Genomic DNA, 20,575 nt, shown 5'->3' with positions numbered 1-20,575 from the left:
GCTTCTCTTAGATGAGAATCTCGGGGAAACGATGAGAATCGGCGCTGTTTTCCTTTGCGTGCTCTGTGTGTACTTCAGTGTATGTCACTTCTCGTGTCACGTGACACAGAAGCATGTCGACTGTCTACTAATAGTTCCTCCTTTTCCTCTACAGCCTCCAAGTCTGTTATCAATAACATGCTACGGGACCCTTCTCAGATTCCAGATGGAGTTCTAGCCAACCAGGTCTATCAGGTATTAATCACAGCTGTTTTCAGGGACGATGCTCTTATCTGCCTGGCCGAGTAGAGGATTTTAAACCTCATTTAATTACTGTCATCATAAACGATCACTGAGGTCAGGGCGCACCATAAATGGCAACACAGTATTTTCAGGGAGAGCATTTTTACTTTTTAATAGCTTGCTTTTATAGTAAATAAAAAGCGTGCAATTTTTGTTTTCTGTGATTAAATCTGAATAGCCTTTTGATAGCTTTCTTTGGGTATCGGGGGGAGTAATGACTGCTTTTAGAATGTTTACTTTGGTGGTGCTGTAGTCACCCCAGCCTATAACCCGTCTCTTATTTGTCCGCAGTGCATTGTGAACGACTGCTGCTATGGACCGCTGGTGGACTGCATCAAGCAGTATCCTTCCCCATAAAATTTTAGGTGCACAATTGACGAGCTTAGACGCAGTGGAGGAGATGTGTCTAGCTTTAACCTGACATAAAGTTCTGCTTCACAAAACACGTTTCATACTCTCCTATTTTACATTCCATCAACTGGAGGGTCACTGCAGACCATTCTTTTCTGCCGCTTAGGAGAGATCAGCTAGGCCCTAGGAAGGTGTCAGCTCAGCCAATGCCCATCCGCCTGCTTATTTCAAACTGCTTGGTTTTCAATGAGTTTAAAGGTGCAGAGTCATTAGGCAGGTAACACACTGTCTTGGAATGTATCTAACCATCCCAGGGGCCATTTTTTAAAATATAACCAAGTTCCACTGAACATGAGCCAAATTCAGTTGAGTGTTCTAGAATAAATTTTGAATGTAGAATTAAAGGCTGATGTTATTCAAATGCAACTAGAGACCGACCACCACATTTTAAAGGGCAGTAGATTCTCCTTGCTTTAATACTTACTGCAATCTGCACTGTCATTTGGGCCCCTAATAAACAGTTTAAGAGAGACTGTGTTGATTTTTCCCTTGGGACCGACTTGAAGGCTATGAGAGCAGATATCCAGTCATTTGTTCTTAAAGCCACCGAGATGCCTGAGGACTTATGCTTCCTTCTTAAAATTAGGCTCGGTGAATGGGAATGGTTTCAGTAGAGGTTACTGGTGAACAAAATGGCACAACAGTGAGAATTTGGATGACACTTTAGGGGAAAGGGTACTTTCTTAAACAATACTCATAATTTTTGGTGGAAATCATTTAAAAACACAGTCGTCCTAGGCTAGATTTTGATAGCAGGGATGGTACAGGGGCCAGCAGTGTCTCAGTGATAACCAGTCCGAATTTTTGTTGGATACTCTTGCAAGCTGATTGTGTGTGCATGCATCCTCACACGTGAACATATATGTGTGTGCATATCCACATATATGTGTGTATTCATAGTCACATGTGCACATATATGTGTTAATATATCTGTGTGTGCCTATATATGTTTGTATGTGTGTATATTTACTTATAACTTTCTAGTTTCACAAAGACTTAGAGACAAAAACATTTTTTGAGACATGGTTTTGCTATATTGTCCACGCTGACCTTACGCTCCCAGTCCTCCTTCCTCCATTTCCTTTGTGCTGGGATTGTGACTGTGTATTGTCACACCTAGCTCAAGTTTTTTGCAAAGAAAATTATTTTCTTTCCTAAAGACACAGTTAGGATTTGGTATAATCTTTGAGCAGAGCCCTCTTGCAAGAATACTGAGTAGCTAACTAGGACATAGCTTTTTACATGTGCATTCTCTGATCTGGGCCCCTAACTAAAATGCACCAAACCATGGTATTATTAAAAGCTGGCTTTTTCATTAGACTAAAGTATAACTATGCTTCTATTTTCAGTGTGAGATTAATGGTAGTGTTAAAAGTTGTAGGAGCACCAACCTCGCATTACCTCAGTGATAAACTTCAGCACATTTATATAACAATTGACACCATCTCAGAGTGTCTAGGGCTGAATTACATGCTAATTTCAAAGCACATAAAATAGTTAAAAATCAATTTAAAGTTAAGGTTTTAAAAGCATAATGTCTTTTGAAGGATTGCATATTGATTTTAAATATAACTCTCTAATTATATATGCATGGACTAAAGTATGAAGTCAACTGCTTTGTAAATGCCAGGAGGCTATTTTTCAGTAATAGTTGAGACGCTTACGGGAAACTAGATTGCTGTATTGCTGGCGAAGAAAATGGCTTGTGAGGTTATTTACAAGTTTTGCCCGATGGTCACTACCATACATCAATAATAGGTATCCTTATAGACAGCGTCTAAGTGTTTCTGCTTATGGAGCATTATAAATTCTGTCTGGAATAGTTTCCTTGTATACATATATATTTTTTTTGCCATCATTCACGTTCTCTTTTGGCTGTGTATTGTCAGTCGGATTTAATGGACTATATAATTTCAATTGATAAATATAATGATATATGTATATAAATTGTATTCACTGACTAGATTCTAATTTTTGCAATTCCATTATGCTTATTACCAGTAGAAATTACTGCTTTTATAAACTTTATTTTGCTGACCTTGCATTTTATGTCTATATCAAATGAAGCAGAATCAAGAAGTATACCTTTTCAAAATTTGAAATTGTTGATTGCAGTAGCTACGCAAAATAAAACAGGATGGGGAGTTTGTGGAAAGACTTTTCGTGTCTTTGCATCGAAGTGGTGTCAGTCTCACATGCTGTGAGTACGCTTGCGAAGATGTGTCTCAGTCTGAGCTACAGAAATGGTTTCTTTCATACGGGAAGCAATTATTGGTTTTCTTTGTAAGTGAGAAATGTTTTTCTGTGTGGTCCTAATAATTCTGGCAGTGTTTGTTTGCCTTGCTTACCCTCACTAAAGTACATCAGTTTCTTACAAAGGAAGCACACACGTGGTAAATGGAATAGATGCAAAACCTCCTTTCTCCATTATGGAAACGTTACATGCAGGCATTCGTGCTCAGAGAATAAAGTAAGTTGGTCACTTACTAACATGACACACCAGCCACAGTGGTAAAGAGGATATATTGTCAGGCTGCTTTATTTTTCCTTTGGTGCCTGCTGTTTTTATTTATTTATCTGTTTGTTTATTTATTTATTTTCTTTAGTATGTGTGCCCCCCACCACCTCCATGCCTTTGCTTCTGCATCTCATATCCACCAAGGAAACTCCATGAAGAAGCAACCACTTCAAGTTTCCAAAGTGGGGCTGTAGGCCAGAGCGATTAGACAAAGGTCTAACAGAAAAGCGAGGGGGAGGGATGACTCAGGAAGCATGGGGGCTGTGGGTTTCATTCCTGTGCCATCAGTAACCTCAGTTTCATGATTCAACATTTTAGATGTAAATAATTTACAGCAATAAAATTGAGAGCACATTTATGTGGAAAGAAGTAAATAATTTAGTTTCAAAATGTGGAATACCCTGGTAATGTGAGACAATTGAGACTTACCCATCAAATATCTCAATGGACTTAGAAAATGTGCAAAATTCCACGATTTAAAGTTTTTATTTTCTGTATTTTATATCTAGGTAAAAATTAAGTACATGCAGTCATGCACATTGGAAGAGAAAAACAAACAGGGCACATTAGTAACGCTGACTTTGGCCTTATTTTGAAGGTAGACAAAAATAACTGTATTTCTTGAATTATTGGATTGAAATGACAGTCACGGCAGGGTAATTTTCTAGGATTTTTTTAACTACTGATATATGAGTTGCCGGTGCATGATGAGACTAACCATCTCTGGTAAGTCAAGGAGTTGTACAGCCATGTTAATGTTGTAGGGTTGGGTGGCGTAGACAATGGCGGAGAAGATCTTGACTGTTTCTACTAAATTTTTTCCATTCGAATGAAGGACCAGAATAGTGGAACACATTTGAGACGTAGTATAGACTCTTTCCTTCCGAAAAAGAGATCAAGCTTCCAAGAATTACTGTTGACGTCAGTATTTATGAGCCATAGGACCTTGAGCATAGTCCTCAGCATTTCAGAACCTTACTTTATGTGACTGAGAAATGGGACTAAGATTATCTACTCTATACTAAGATTATCTACTCTATGAGTTGTTGTGAAGATTCAAATAAGATCTCAGGTGTTTAGTATTAAGGTTTAGGCTATACATTTAGCTAAATTCTTACAGATTTAACATGAAGCATATGTGGTCTTTAGGAAGCATTGACTAGTAGGCAGTATTACATAATTCTGATGCTTTGGAAAGGTGTGTGATCAGACAGAGGCCTTGGATAGAGCTCTTTCCTGGCTTGACCTGTTTGTTTTTCTTCATTGCTAGAGATAGAATTTGGTTTTCAAGAGTGCTAGGCAAACACTATACAACTATGTTGTACCCTCAACCCCTCATCCTTGGCTTTCCCACATGCTAACTGGCTTTGTGTGGTTTCTTCTGATCCTTTTCCCCACCTGCTAAAACAAGCCTTTTCTACTTGTGAGGACGGAATAACATACTTAATCACTTGATATAATGTCTGCTGTAGAGAAAGCATTGGAACACTTTTATGTTCCTGTGCACATCTAATCATATACATGTGTATTTGTTCATGTGTGTGTTCACGCGTGCACACACACACGCACACACTCAACAGCCTTTGTACCCCCTGGAAGTCAGGCAGGCACTGATGACTGGCAAATAGATCTCACAGGTTTCTAAGACTCTAAGATTGGAAACCATTAGGGCAAAGACTGGTTAGTTACTGTTCTTTCTTGTATTTAGTGAGTGTTGAGTTAATATATACTAAATTGAATTGCAGGGCTGTTTTTTAAAAAATACAAATTAATATTTTAAGTGACCTCCCTCTTTTTAGAAGAAATTGAAATCATAGTGATTTATAAGTCATTGTTTGCCAAAATATATGTGTTATAGAAAAATTCTGCTGACTTATTTAAATGAGGGAAGAATGCACCTAGAAATTTTCTTCCTCAGAGGTATGAGCTGATTAGGAAATCCTTTGTATAATTACCATAATTCTCTATTTCATCCCAACATAGAGGCTTGGTATTAGAATTTTCCTGATAATTCAGCCCTTCGGTTGTGTTCCCTCCTTAACTGAAATGTCTGGTGCTATTGGTTATGAGCATGAAGTCCTGCTGAGAGACTTGCTTCTGAAGAAAAACCTGTCCTTCCTTGGTAAGTGTTGCTCAAGTCCTCTGGCTTGTAGTGTCGTCCTGGGTCCTTAAAGGTCTAGTTTTACAGTCCTCACCTTCAGGTAGTCTGTGCTGGTGGGGCCGGAGATGATGATTGTTGCTCTGCGTGTTGTCTGTTATTGACTTAGACCTGAGCAGAAGCTCTCATACCCAATCCCCTATGTAGACAGTACATGCACAGGCTTTCAATTAATATTTTATAGAATAAGTGGCTGAAAAAAATGCTTTAATATCTGTTGGAGTATTACGTTGGGTGTCATGAGATATTAGCCATAATCTAAACCTTATGAGAGAAAGAAACAAAGAAATATTGTCTATAAAACGCTTTATATATTAAAGAGAATACTTAGGAAAAGTCATGCTAGGCATGCTTGTTTCCTCATATAGGAAAGTCCTGTTATTGAAAAGCAAAATATTAAGCTCTTATTGTTTTCATGCCAAGTATTAATTGCACCATAGATTCAGCATGATTTTTCAAAATCCCCCTATGTCTGCATTCCTCAGTGACCCAGTAGAGAATCTCACTGTACAGTGTTATTTTTTTTTCAACATCTCTTCATCATTATAAATAAAGCCTGGAAGGACGTCCATATAACAATGGAGCATGGCAACCATAAAGCAGCCAACGAAGCATTCATTTCTCTCTTCCATTGTTTCTCTAATAACTAACAAAAGATCCACACTAGTCATGTTAGTAAGCAGTTGCATGAAGACACTGAAGAACCTATATAGTTGACTTTTAGAGACAAAAGGGGAAACCTATTCCATTACTTAATTTTATTGTAAAATGGGCAGCAAATAAGCCAAGGAAAGTCAAGTCCATAAAACCGAGAATAAATCTTTTCATATTGGCCAGTCTTTTTACTCCACTGGAGAGTGTAGTAGGATGTGTTGCAAGATTGTTGGTGCTTGAAGGTGAGAAAGGATCACAAATATTCACTAATTAGGGTTTAAGAAAGTTGATAAATTAGGAAAATGCTCTCCGGTTACTAAATTTCAACAGTAGAAACAACCAAGTATTTTCTTATAAAACAGGCAGCCAAATTGTAGAGCCTGTGGAAATAATGTAGTGTGGGCATACATTTCCTTTGAAAAATGCATAATGCTAAATAAAATGGGTAACAGCTCGGAGCGCTTATAATATAGTTATAATGGGTGTCCATGAGGCTCTCTACCCTGTATTTCAGAATGATAGTATTCTGATAATATTATAAAGTGTGTGATCCACCACTTACTCAGCTGCAGGTTATTGTGGATACAGCCAAGGCTAATTTTTGTTTTAGGTCACCAGCTAAGTAGCTCATTGTTGTAATTTTTTGGTACCATCTGTCTATAGACAGACAGCCTGCTTGGATCCACTTCTTTGTCTAGCCTAACTTCTGATGCAGAGTCCAACTGGAAGAAAGAACAGATGGTTTAGATATGACCTAAATGTAGTCTAGAATCTTAGGTAGCTGGATTGAGTGTGTTAGACTAGCCTCACTTTAACTGACAAATACCAGTGCCGGAATGTGATCAAATACTTGTTTCCAATTGCACAAACGTACAGAAATTTTTAAATGTTAAATTTGACAGGTCCCACACACTCCTTTGTGCTCGGGGATATCAGGGAAGTATTCAACGGAAACAGCTGTTGTGTGGGTTTTATGAGAGCAAATATCTGCTCACCCTAGATAGGGAACTGACTACAGAGCAAACAATTACAACCGAGCTGTGATCTGCAACCCCTTAAATTTGCTGGAGTGGCTTACAAGAGCGTGGGTGACTCAAGGGCAGCTGCGCCACAGAAACCTCCAGCCCCGTATGAGTGAAGGTTCCTGGCAGCCTTCTCCTAGCGCTCCCATACAGCCTGTGGTCTCACCAGGGGAACGAGTTTCTTCCTCCTCTTAGAGTGACTTCCAAAATCCACCCAAGTCTGCATTCATAAGTGAACCATAGAGAATCTCACTGTACAGTGTTATGTTTTTTTCAACATCTCTTGATCATTAGAAATAGAGGCTGGAAGGACGTCCATCTAACAGTGGAGCCTGGCAACCATAAGCAATTGTTTTGCTGCTTTTGTGACCTTGACCTTGTAGATCTTGTAACTTCACTAGCTCAATAAGTTTTTTTTAGCTTCCTGGGTCTTAAAGGATCTAACTTTGATGTCCTCCAGCCCCTGAGATTTACGGGAAACTGAAGATACCAGGTATCTCAGGTGAGCCAGTCCATTAGAGCTTGACTTTCTCACTTCCTTGGCTCATGCAGCCCTAGTCTCAAGGAGGCATGGTCTTCGTATCATTCAGTTTCTCTGCTGTTCTGGTATTCAGGTAGATGTCATCCAGTTCCATGCCCTACAGCGTTATGAAGCAAGCTGTGGGTGACTCCTCCATTACATTGGGGAGTTTTCACACCCCAAGCAATTTAGAAGCAGAATGTTCCTTGCTTGTCAGTTTGCTGAATTAGACCTTTTGTATGCTGAATTGGGTATTTTCTTGTCCTCTTTGTTAAAGCTTGGACCTAGGGGTGTCTCTGATGGCTTCTATCTCATTCTCTCCCTTTTTATTGGGCATATTTTCCCTAACTTACTCTTCCTATGGGTTCCATGTTTAGATCCCAGGAAAAGCTTGTTCTAAGTTCTACTATTTTGCTTTGCATACTGCCAGCTACAAGCTAATGCATCCATCCCATCTTTCATTTTTGGCACCTGTGTCTTTTCTCATTGTAATTTCTCTCTTTCATGTGCAGGTTCTTTCTAAGTAAACAACTGAGAGTCAGTTGCCTGTTTTATGACCAAAGCAATGCCCAAGCAACAGCCTGCTTACGATCCTGGTCTATTTGTGCCATTTTCAGAAATTGCATTATGTTGTGTTTACCAGCCATTTAGGGAGCATCCCCCATACTCATAAGAGATCCTTATTCAACATGGAGGAAGACAGATACTGTAGGATTCCACCTGAGGGAACTCGCCTCTAGGATGGCTTGGATATGGTGGCAGGGCTTATCACCCATTTCAGGGGCATGGACCTCCCACTCTAGGAGGGAAGTCACTATCTCACACCACTTGGAGAGGGGTAATCATTTCAGAATCAGCCTCATTGATCAGACCCAGTTGCTGTTCTCCCACCCATTGCAAAGACTATGTAACTGCCCTCCCTGCAACTCTTCATAGATCCTGGTAGTCCCTGCTTGAGTACCAGTTTTGTTGTGTGCCTTTGCTTGGTGTGACTTGAACAAACATTGACCGCATAAGACGAGTCATCAGTCACACACAAGAAGGGATTCCACCCAAGTCATGCTTAAAGCAGTGTGCCAGTGAGCTTATTGGAGTTGTTTCCAGGCATTTGTGACTCAGAGGGAGCTGTATCACAGAAAAGTCTGCTCCACCGTGATCTTGAAAGCTCTGTGCTAGATAGAGTTCACTGCACGACGTGCAGTCAGTTCCTCCAAAGGGAGTCTCCTTTACCTGACTGTGGGCCACTGTTTTTATAAGGAGGGGGAGCATCTCAGCATCTTTATCTTGCAACTTGCTGAGACTTGTATGCTTTGTTAGCTTTCTGAGTCTCAAGAAACTATCTCCTCCCAGGAGGACAGAGGAAACCACTACCTGACAATACTCTAAGAAGATACCTAAATGATATTAAAACCAAAGTAATAGTAGTAAGTTTAGACAAGTCCATATAATAATCTCAGTTCTGTCTGAAGTATTTCTGTAGACAGAAGTTTTTCTTCCTCCCAGTCCCGCAGCCATTTGGTCCCAAAGAAACACACCGAGGCTTTATATTAATTATAAACTGTTGGACCTATTAGCTCAGACTTATTATTAATTAGCTCTTACAACTTAAATTAACCCACAGTTCTTGTGTATGTTTAGCCATCAGGCTTGGTACCTTTTCTCGGTAAAGCGTTCTCATCTTGCTTTCTCTCCTTCTGGATGATGATTGCTTCTCTGCCTTTCCTCTTCCCAGAATTCTCCTAGTCTGGTTGCCCTGGTTATACTTCCTGCCTGACTACTGGCCAGTCAGCATTTTATTATACCAATATGAGTAACAAACCTTTACAGTGTACAAGAGCATTACCACAGAGCATATTTCCTCATCAGAATACAAACACTTATTTATTTTATTCATTCTAAGGGCTCTAATGTAGCATTAGCCTAACAATGCTTGTTTATGGTTAAAACATGAAAATCTAAATTTGTTGAAATATTGTTGTGGAATTGTTGTTCTTTTACGTTATGAATACCTCCTCAATGATGATTAATTAGCAGCAAAGTATTGTGCCAGACGATTAGATAGATGGAATTTTAAAGAAAGTGTGGGAAAAGTATCAGTATATAAACATTGCTAATCCAATAATTTTCTTTCTTGCTTACAAGTCTGGTTCTTGAATATTGTTGCAGACATTGTAAATGTTTGCCTCATTTTGACTCCTTAATAGGCAGTAATAATTTCTCTTTCTCCCTCTACACCTCCCTTCCTCCACTTCTGTCTTTTATTTAAACTTACACTTCTGTTTCCTTCAATTAGCTAGTCCTAGCACACTGTCACTCATAAATAGTTGAGAATGTATCTCTATGCCCAAGACTACTTTTATAAAACAGTTTTTCTTATTGCTTATTGTTTACATATGAATTCTTTATAATGTAGAGCTTATGACTTCCCTTGAAACATTTTATTCTGTTGTAGAATTTCCACCTATTGTATTTTATCTAACCTTTACTTCTCGCCAATAGAAAAGAAAGTTATTCACCATTTTTATAGCCTTAGTTCTGTTTTGAATTTCTTTGTCTTGTAGGTATTAGCTGATCAGTTTCAAGAACATGGGACTTAGCCAGGCACCCTAGGACTGAGTAGGGGAGGATCTTGAGGATTGAAAATATACATTTACTCATCTGAGTTTATCCTGTCTTAAAAACATATATGTTTCATATTATACAAATAAGTATTTGAAGTCATCCAGGTCAAAGGTGAATAAATAATTTTAATTTCTCCAACTAAGAAGTGATATTTATTCCATAAGTTAGCTAGTTAGTTGAGTATTGTAAGAACAAGACAAACAGTTAAGATCCTGCTCTCCTGGAGCTCTGGTCCCTGTTCTGGGGGACTGGGGGTCTGTCTAGTGTACCCTGTTTGTCGGGTGTCCACTTAGTAGCTTCTCGGTGGAAGTAAAATGTGTCAGTGATGACCTTTTTAAGCTCACTAGTTCTTTAGTTGTTTGTTTATTTTTATTTACTTTGTATTTTAATTACTTTGTAATTCTGTGTAGGTATGCAGGTATGTGCACCTGGGTGCAGGTGCCCACAGAGGACCAAAGCTTCAGATCACCTGAAGCTGGGATTGCAGGCGGTTGTGAGCTGCACTATATGGATGCTAGAAGTAGAACTTGGATTCCTGACAAGAATAGTACATGTTCTTTCCCACAGAACATGTTCTCTCTCTCTCCTATTCTATTTTGTAGTAAAATCCAACAGGGGTATGCGTATACTATTTTTATAATAAAAGCTGATAACTAAACTTTTGAGGTTAAAAAATACTGCTGCCTTCTCAATTGTTTGTCACTGGAGTTGTGACAGCTAGAATTTTGTGCGTTCCTCAGCTGCCTCCGGCAGAATCCCCCAGGGCTTCTGGGATGGCTGTTTTGACTCACCGGGCTGACCCTCTTGCCTTTGTGCTCACCAGTCTTTCAAGTGCTTCCTATGATTCAAGTATAAAAACTTACAGGGAATTTTACTGTAGATCTCTGTATACAACACTTCTTTCCATGAGTCGCTCAGTTAGAATCCGCTTTGAGTAGTTGGCATTTAAAGTCTTAGAACATATCAAGAACTGCCACCCGTATCAAAATTCAAGTGCACGGAGCATGCTCATCTTAGAATTGATCCAGAAGTATAGTGATTCTCCTGGTGACCTTTTCCTTGAAGTCACTACATTACTGGTACCAACAAAATTTAAAAAAAATAAATAGAAAGGAAGGAAGGAAGGAAGGAAGGAAGGAAGGAAGGAAGGAAGGAAAAGAAAAATGGGGGGATGGTTTTATGAGACAGAGTTTCTCCCACTCCTGGCTGTCCTAAAACTCATTCTGTAGACCAGGCTGCCCTCGAACTCACAGAGATCTGCCTGCCTCTGCCTCCTGAGTGCTGGAATTAAAGGCACGCACCACCACCGCCTGGGGAAATGTTTTACTCACTGTGTCTCCAAGTGACTCGTGAGACTGGGCTTTTCAATGCTGTACCTCTTTTCAGTTTTTTATTTTGAGAGGAGATTTCAGCTTTTATAGGGGCTTTTATTTTGAGAGGAGATTTTAGCTTTTATGGGGGCATTTGTGACCTTTGGGCAGAAAGAGCAGTGTGCGGGAAAGAAATGTTGGCAGTGAGGAGACGACAGGACCATTTGCACCTCTAGGAAAACAGGGAAGAGCTCATCCTGGAGACAGCCGATAAACCGCTCATCAGCACCGGTTGGCATGTCTCCAGGTCAAGGGGACTTTCATTAGTGACTCGAACAGCGGCTGTTGGGTGCAAATTCTTGTTAAGTTTAGCTTAATAAGGATGGCTCTGGAGATATTTTATTCTTTCCGGCGAATGTTACCCTGTTAGTAGACACTAACAATTACTTTGAGTGACACCTGAGAGGCACTTACTTTACCCCTGCCTCATTCCTTCCCCCGATGTTTGGACAAACCAGCTTATTTTACATGAGCACATTTCTCGCGTGTGTATATTGTTCTCTGGGACTCCAAGAGGGTATAATGTGCAAAGCCATCGACTTTGGATGTCCCTTGCCGTAAGAAATTAGGATCTTTGTTTCTTGGAGTTCATCTGTTCCTGCTGTTTTCTTCTGCACCTTTAAAGCAAGCGTGCTGTGCTGGGGCAGTGATACTGATGTGATAAACAGGGGATTATGACTTCAGGGGAGCAATAGGCAGCAGGGGCAGGTGAGACTCCGAATGCTAAGACTGTTTACCTGCAGATGTTAGCACTAATAAGAGACAAGAAATAAAATGTGATTATGTAGGCGGTAGGGAGCAGAGATGCTTAGATTTTTCATAAGGAATCAACCACTTAAATGCCTGTCTATCAGAAGGTTAAAAAAGAAGGTAGGTTTTTAAAGTGGCAGGGATGTGCTATTAGGGACATAGAGAATTGGAGTTCCACCCCCTTCCTGAAGACATTGCAGCCAGAAGAGGCTGTCCTCAATATGCCTGTGCACACTTCCCTCTAGAACTAAGACAGAGACACCATAGACTCCCCCTGCCACTTGAACACACATGCTCTCTGAAACACGGAAGAAGGGGAGTGTTGTGCATTGCCTGCTCCAGGCCCGCGGCCCTTCCCTCCCTGTTTCTGTGCTTAGACAGTGGGCCTGCTGTTCTGCTTTCCTGACCACTAACAGGGTCTGGGGACTATTGTGATTGTTATTGGCAGAAATGCAGACAAACTATCACATTTAAACACGCAAAGAACCGGTGGTTTCTAATGTGGACACATTAGAAGAGAGAACTTTGCATCTGGTGTGCCTGGAGTTCAGAATGGGGTGACCCACACCTCCCTTCTGTCCTTCATTCTCAAGTAAAGATGATCACGGGCAGGTACTACTTCGTTTATTTCTTAGAATTATAATCTAAGAAAAAGTGGTGCTGTCATCTCAAAAACAAACATCAAACACAGAAACGACTCTGTTATCAGCTGCTCTGGATCCAGTGTCCACTCAGAGCTGGGTGGTTGGAGGACAGTTTGCTAACTACCCAGTAGAATCACAATGCCAGGATAGCGATGCCAGGCAGGATAACTACAGGGCAGCCAAATGAAATAGTCTGTCCCTACAGTGAACTAACTGCATTTTCCATCCTTATTCTCCTGAACCACAGCGTCCCTGGAGTCAGATCTCTTACTGTTACTACTAATCTGTCAGTATTTGCAGGTTTGTGTATGTAGGCACACAGCTGTCTCAGTACAGGCTCTTCTTTTATGTCTCTGTGAATATGTCTCTCCCATGGATATCAATTCAGAAGAAAGCTGGAAGAAACAGGCTGACATTCAACCACACATCAGAATTTTGAGGTTGGCAAAGGCTGCAGGGACTTTCTAGGCTCCCTCGTTTTTTAAGGAGAAGCTGATCACGGTCTTTGTGTTACAACTTAGAACCCTCACAGTAGCCTGTCTGGGTGTATCATGTTTGTCTGCCATGCTGATTTGTCTCTTCTTTGAAGCATAAAGCCAAAAGGACTTCCAGTAATTTGCTTTGTTGTAGACATTTGTGTATCTCCTATCCATAACACCGGGCAGCCAGGGCGGCCTACCTAGCCACTCTTCAGCCGCTCCAGCTTCTTGACCTCCTATTTGTTTCCTATCTTTAGTGCATTTCAGTTTGCCCTAGTATTGTCCCCTAAAGACATAAGCAGAGGACAAAGTCAGAGCAGTCAGTTATAGTCCTTGTTAGGGGCTTTGAGAAGAGACTTTGGGGGAACAAGTTGGAACTAATGGCTGTAATGAAATTTGGAGTTGGGTTAAAGATCTCATTTCTGTGGGAGATAACTTACCTTTCAATGCAGGTGTGTTCAGTGTCTCCCATTCACTAAAGGTGTGTTCAGTGTCTCCCCAATCAATGCAGGTGTGTCCGGTGTCTTCCCATTCACTACAGGTGTGTTCAGTGTCTCTCCATTCAATACAGATGTGTTCAGTGTCTCCCCATTCAATATAGGTGTGTCCGGTGTCTTCCCATTCGCTACAGGTGTATCTGATGCACCTTTATGCAGTTTGCACATCATAATGACAGCTATTATCGAAGCTCTGCTGCTGCCTTCAGCAGAAAAAACCGTGAGACTTGTTCTCGGGGAACGTACAGAGAAGGAGGGGGTCACAACTCTAAGCACTGAATTAAGAAAGTGGTCCATGCACATGAAATACTAAAGTAGACGAGATATACTGTAACTTCAATTTGAACTGTTGCATGGTTCTGAACTCTCTCTGAATTTAGTAATGATGTACATAGTTTTAAAGAATTTAAAAAAAATAATTTGGTATATTTTATTTCATATTTACGGGTCACTTTAGAGTGTTACTTCTAACTTTCAGATGTTGCAAACTGGAATTTTGCAATTTTCTTTGAAATTTTACAATTTCTTGGTAAATATTTTTCATAAATTCAAAGATTTTCATGAAACAATACAGGTTAAAGAAAACGTTTTCTACTAGTCTTAAATATGATTCTTAAGACTATGTTAACTAGTTTCAGATGTGTCGTGTTCTCTGACTAAAACTCAACCCTTTTAAAGAAAGAAATTGTGTAATTAGCAGCTAATTGCTTTGGATATTTTGGGTATTTCAAGGAGATAATTCAAAGGACAGAGAAATTAAATGTTCACAGTGTTCTTTAGGCATATGTAATCCCTTTTTACAACATTACCTAAGAACAGGCCTGGCAATGTAAAAATAAACAGAGACCAGCATTATTTTTGTACAATTGAAATAATAGTATTTAAAAGATTTTGAAATGCATATCCATTTCTTCCATGGATGCAGTTTTGTTGAGTTTTGAGATGTAATGTCAGAGGAAACCAGTGAAATTCTGGAAATCAAGGTTATTTGGTCCCTCCAGGTGGTATCAGACAGGTTGTAGCATGCTTGGGCGCCATCTGTAACATGAGGGCCGGCTTGTTGGGGTTTCCATCCCGCCCAGTACCCCACAGCCGGCAAGTCCCAGAGAATCAAACACAGAGATCTCTATAAGTTATAAAGCTGATTGGCCCATTAGGTCAGGCTACTTATTAGCTCTTATGACATATGTTACCCCATTATCCTTATCTACGTTAGCCACATGGCTCAGTACCTTTTCCAGTGGGGCAGCTTACATCTTTCCTCATCTACTGATCACACAGGAGGAAAACAAGTGTTCGTCACACTTCATAACTATCACACATGATCCAGATTACTTACTGGCATAATTAATAGTGTAGAGTTGTGCAGACATAAAGGGTCTTGGTTGGCATAGACTCTCTTTGTCCTTTGAGAAGTTCAGGTCATGGTGGACAACTTACCTTCTTTGGGCTTCTTTTAGGATATATATAAATTAGAATGTGGGACTAGTTGTCTCTAAGACCTTTCTAGCACAGAAATACTGTTTCTTGAGGTTCTGGTTATCTATAATTCTTCATTTTGTAGATGTGAAGGCTAGCAAGTATGCTTTTATGTGATAATATCCTAATAATTTATTTTGATGATGAAACCTTGGGCCATGAGATTAATGAGTTTAGGAGCTGTGAAATGCATAGGTTTATGTATGCGCCTTGAGCTAGAAGAGTCTTTCTGCTACCTCCTGTGTTCACTGAGTGAGGTAGGCAGGGTGGGGCGAGTGTACAAGAGTGCAGTTTCAGATCATTGCCCTCTCTTTTTCTCCTCTCTTAACTAAAATTATTTTTTTTCTTTTCTTATTCTTTTTCTTTGAGAAGACAGCATATATTTCAGCCATCTGGTTCCAGCTAGAGAGAGTCACGAATTCTAAGTAACTAGTTAGCTAAAGTATGTGTAAAGTGTAAGAACCCATATGAAATGTATGGTTCTTGGGGGAAATGTAGATTGCACATTTATCTATAGTAGAGGGGAAATCTGCAGAGATCAATAGCCAGATGTGACCATGTCCCCAGTACAGAATGGATTTGTGGAGACATTCTCCCCAAATCTAAGGACCGGATAAGGAAGGCATCACCCAAAACACTAGTGAGGAAAGAGAGGAGCATGAAGGGAACGGGCCACTTTGTCCTTCACACCTGCAATAAGATGAGGCACGGACATCCATAATCACAGCAGGGATTTCAAAAGAAACCTCAAACTTTGGACCAACTTCATTGCTCGTGTGCTTTGATTATGCCTAAGGTGATGGAGTTAAATTGAGAGGGAAAAAAAAAATCACCCATGTAAGAAGGCAGGCTTTATAGAAAACATGTTGTTTAAAACGCACTCTTATTTCAGTTGTCCTCTGTAGGCATCAGATATGTGTGGAGGATATGCTGGTAGTGAGAGGGACAGAGAGTTCAGGCCACAGAGCAGCTCCACCGGTGGGTGCAAGCCTGTTGGCACCACCACTGCGAAGGAGCCAACACAGAATGACTAGGAAGAACTAAGGCAAGAGCGAGTTCAGCTTCAGACCCCTGAGTTGAAAATGGAATGTACAAACCTGGGGTTTAGAGAGTGTTCTAATGTTCGAAGCACATTTGGAACCCAGGGGCCAAGAGAGAAGCATAATATGAAAGATAGGAAGCTGGGCCAGACAGACAGGCTGGCCTTCAAAGTTCCAAGTGGAGTGATGATTGACAGAAACTTTCATGAGGCCCAACACAGTGCACAGCCTGTTCACAAGTGCTTCTGCCTACACTTGCATTATTCTTTCCTCTAAACTGTGGCAAGTTGTTCCCTCCTTCCCTAAGGCAATAGAAACAAGATGGGAAACCAGTACATGGGGGCGGGGTATAATATGGAGGTGTGACGGATGGCAGTGAGAGTTCAGTAAGTAAAAGAAAGGGCATTTCAGATGTTTTGAATAACCTCCTATTATAGGAAACAGTGGTAAAGACTCACACATGGAGATGCTGGGCTGGGCTCGGTTACTAGAGGATCATCTTGGTCGATACTGAGAACATGAAAGGAGGAGAGGCAAGGGGAAGGCTGACAGACCGACTGAGTCTTTATCTGCTGGTACTTTGGAATTCTCCACAAAAAAGATAGGTACTTCCCTAGCCTCTCTAGTAGGATGGGTTTTGGGGTTTGGGATTAGGATTTCCGCATTAGAGGAGCAGCCATGCCACCGCAGTGCAGTTGCACTGGTGACTTGGTGCAGTGAGAGGAGTGAGGGTCAGCCTGGAAAGCGTTTGCCCACACTTGGGGGTTGTTTGGTGACCTTTGAAGTTTTGTTTTGAGCTGCTGTCAGAAACATAATCGTTTTTCTTTGTGAAACAAATTTTAACATCTACAAATGCTGAAGAAGCTAGGATAATTTTAATAAAGTATTATCTATCTTTTTAATGTCAGCGAGCTTTTCAACCCATTCATTGCTTATCTAACACATCGCTCAAAACACTAGAGTTGAAATAACTTTTCTAGTTGGGTTTTCATTGTCAGAGTAAAGCTACAGGGTAGAGACTGTATTTCTGTAGCCCAATTTCAGAATTCTTTTCTTTTAAAATTAGTTTGATTTGTATTTCATTATTTCAACAGCTTGAAATTTTATTTTATTTCATTTTGTTGTACTCCCAAGAGGTAAGACTGTTCTGAATCCTGGCATCAAGCATTCACAATCTGAGTAGAAATACCGACTTCTAACTGCATTCCACTTAGATAGCGACTTTAATGTGTGTCTTCTCATTAAAGCTTATTTATGTTTAAAATGCTGACCTTTCAGGATGTACACAAGAACGCTCTGAAACGGAGCTTCTCAACACTGGCCATGAAACCACTGTCTTGGGCTGACAAATGGATTGGAAATAAGCTACCCAACACTGGGAATGGGCCATTAATTTTAATCAAAGTTGATGCAGGAAGGCCGATGGGATGCATGACAATGTCAACAGCCCAGTAGGTGTTAAGAGACCACTCGGCCTTCCTTGTTACTTGGTTGAGCCATTAGTTGAGGTTGGGTGAAGACAGAAAGCCATGCTTGGAATTGAATGACCAGGTCACTCCAAAATCTAATGGAGAACTCCCTGTTTCAGAAATCACATTGTAATGCCATTAGAAGTCAAGGACAGCATTTAGAAAATACTGGGAGCCTTTTTTTGTTTTTTAAATCAAGCACTTTGCTAGTTTTTCCAACTTTGAGTTCCTATTTCCCTGCTTTCTTCTGTTCCAAATGGGGATCATTGATATTTACAGAAGAAATTGAAAAGATAGGGAAAATATCCTCAAGCCTGTTTGCTTTTTACAAGTGTATGTTACAGATTGTCAAACTCTGAACTGCAAGAAACAGTTGTATACCCAAGGAATTAAGCAAGATAACTAATTGTGCTGCCCTCACTTTCGTTCTCCTCATCTATGAGAATAGTTTTATTAATTGAAACTAGAGTTTCTCGGTTGTTTTCCGAAAGCATTTATTTCCTGATTGCGAAGGCCGCTGTGCTTCTGCCTTACTGTAAATTGTCACTATTGACTGCTGACACTAGCGGGTCCCTTTCCTTTCCTTCAGTAAGTATATTTATTTTGAGAATTTTCAATTACCAAAAAAAAAAAAAGGTAGCTCCTGACAACTTGGATTAATGATGTTTATAATAAAGACATAAAAATGCAAAAAGGACAAAGAAGCATTCTTGTATCTCTGATTCAGGTTTGGGAAGAAATTCATTTATTCTGACACGGCATTGCACGCATAAGAAAGACACGTATGGCTGCATTAGTAATTTTTACACATATTTAAGAAAGAAAAGCAATTATCTTGCTGTCTTTTTAATGGACTGCGCAATAAATGATGGTGTTTGTTCTTCCTGCAGATGAAGATCAGCTCCGCGCAAAGGGCTACGACAAAACACCAGACTTCATTTTACAGGTGCCCGTGGGTAAGTCCTGAGCCTGATACGCATTTGTGTACAGAGGGGGATTTCTTTCCCACGTGTTACTATTAGCAGATGTTTTTAGAGTAACTCATCTTTATAACACCATGTTGAAATGGGTAAAACTATTGGAAAAGATTAGCTTAAATTATATCATAGGTGGTTCAGAAGCAGCCTGTGCCTCAACACTTTTCCATGTACTTGAGGAATGAGCATGCCTCCTGAAGGCATTTTTTGAGATGCCATTTTCAACTCATTTCTCTGAAATTTGAGTTTTTAAAACACAGTTTTGCCAGACCGCCAGGCGCACTTTGGTCTCCTGGACACATTGCTTGTCAGCTGCAGAACAGCGTCCTGAGTACTAAGAAAGGGAGTTGTGAAGAACGGGGTGAGGGTGACGGGGATGTCAGGATGAGCTGTGGCACCAGTGTGCCTGGCAGGGAGCTCACACACGTGGCTAAACCCCTGCTCGTTAATGTGAAGCATAGAGAGGCCAGTGCATAGCTGAGGATTTTCAATCTTCCCTTTCCTTCGTCGTGTATTAGTAATGCTTTGTCCCTTAGCTGTGGAAGGGCACATAATTCACTGGATTGAAAGCAAAGCCTCATTTGGTGATGAATGTAGCCACCACGCCTACCTGCATGGCCAGTTCTGGAGCTACTGGAATAGGTAAGGTCCCATTATTTTTCTCTTAAGATAAACGATACTCAGCTGAAGTCTCATTAGAAAAAAATATTTTGTTTAGCTGGTAAAAATGCTAGGAGCCTTTTTTTCCCTAGTTAAATATAGGCTCTGATTAATGTATTCATTTGAGATAATTTAAACTTCTCTGCTTTCAAAATGTTGTTTCATTTTTTAAAACTTAAAAATCTATGCTTAAGGTCAAAACTGGTATAGACTATTTCCTGCTTTACGGTGGCTACATTAGTGTCACTTCAGACCAGAGGACAAGCTGTGGTGCACAATACGGTACAGACACTGGGTTGTTATGCTTTTCATGGGGAATTTATGCTTCCTTTTAGACTATAAAAATTAATTTATTTTCTGTCTCTGAAGACAGTACCCAAACCATATGAAAAATGGACATAATTTATATTGCAACAGTAGCAAAGAGTTTACCTACCAATTTCTGTAACCATCTTGATGAGACTGCAATCTCCACAATTAAGGGCTTGTGGGTGGAAACAGATGTATCAGCTACCTGCTGTGGGCCTGGACCTGAAAGTTATTTCAGTTAGTCCTTACAAAGAGGTTACACGTGGGGGGCGGGGAGAGTTTCCTATGTGTAGGCATGTCTATAGTACACAGCTTCGTGTGAATATATGCAGGAATATATACATATATGTGAGCGTGGGTGTAAAGGCCCCAAGTTGACACTGGATGATCTTCCACATTAACTCAACTATTTATTGAGGCAAGTTTTCTCACTTAGACTAGAGTTCACTGATTCCAGCTTGTCTTGGGGAATCTCATCTCTACCGGCCACCCTGTTCCCTCCCCCCGCCACACCCCCCTTCCCCATTGCTGAGGTCCAGGCAACAATCGTGCCTGCCTGGCTTTAACCTAGGTGCTGGGGGTCGAATTCCAGTCCTCACACTTGGGCAGCAATACTTTTCCACTGAGCCATCTTCCCAGCCAGGAAGTTACTTTTATCCCCATTATACAGACGAGTGAACTGAACTGGAAGGAAGGAAGTAGTGATGTGCTACG

At 40.4% G+C, this 20,575-nt stretch overlaps 1 protein-coding gene across 3 annotated transcripts in view; it reads left to right on the top strand.

The window, feature by feature from the left end:
• The window catches only part of Cdin1 (CDAN1 interacting nuclease 1), a 211,083-nt gene that overhangs the window by 98,786 nt on the left and 91,722 nt on the right, over positions 1-20,575 (top strand). Inside the window, exons 6-11 of one of the 3 annotated variants that reach the window (XM_048459522.3) lie at positions 155-234; positions 574-623; positions 5,266-5,333; positions 7,506-7,547; positions 18,806-18,871; positions 19,429-19,534. In XM_048459522.3, coding sequence (XP_048315479.1) covers positions 155-234; positions 574-623; positions 5,266-5,333; positions 7,506-7,547; positions 18,806-18,871; positions 19,429-19,534 — 412 coding nt within the window. The remainder of the gene's footprint in view (positions 1-154; positions 235-573; positions 624-5,265; positions 5,334-7,505; positions 7,548-18,805; positions 18,872-19,428; positions 19,535-20,575) is intronic. The other 2 variants (XM_048459525.3, XM_048459524.3) reach the window with 2 other exon arrangements.

This window comes from Myodes glareolus, chromosome 10, assembly GCF_982192425.1.
Source record: "Myodes glareolus chromosome 10, mMyoGla1.1, whole genome shotgun sequence".
NCBI lineage: Eukaryota > Metazoa > Chordata > Mammalia > Rodentia > Cricetidae > Myodes > Myodes glareolus.
The sequence above is the reverse complement of the archived record's forward strand: the minus strand, read 5'-3'. Positions and strand labels throughout refer to the sequence as shown.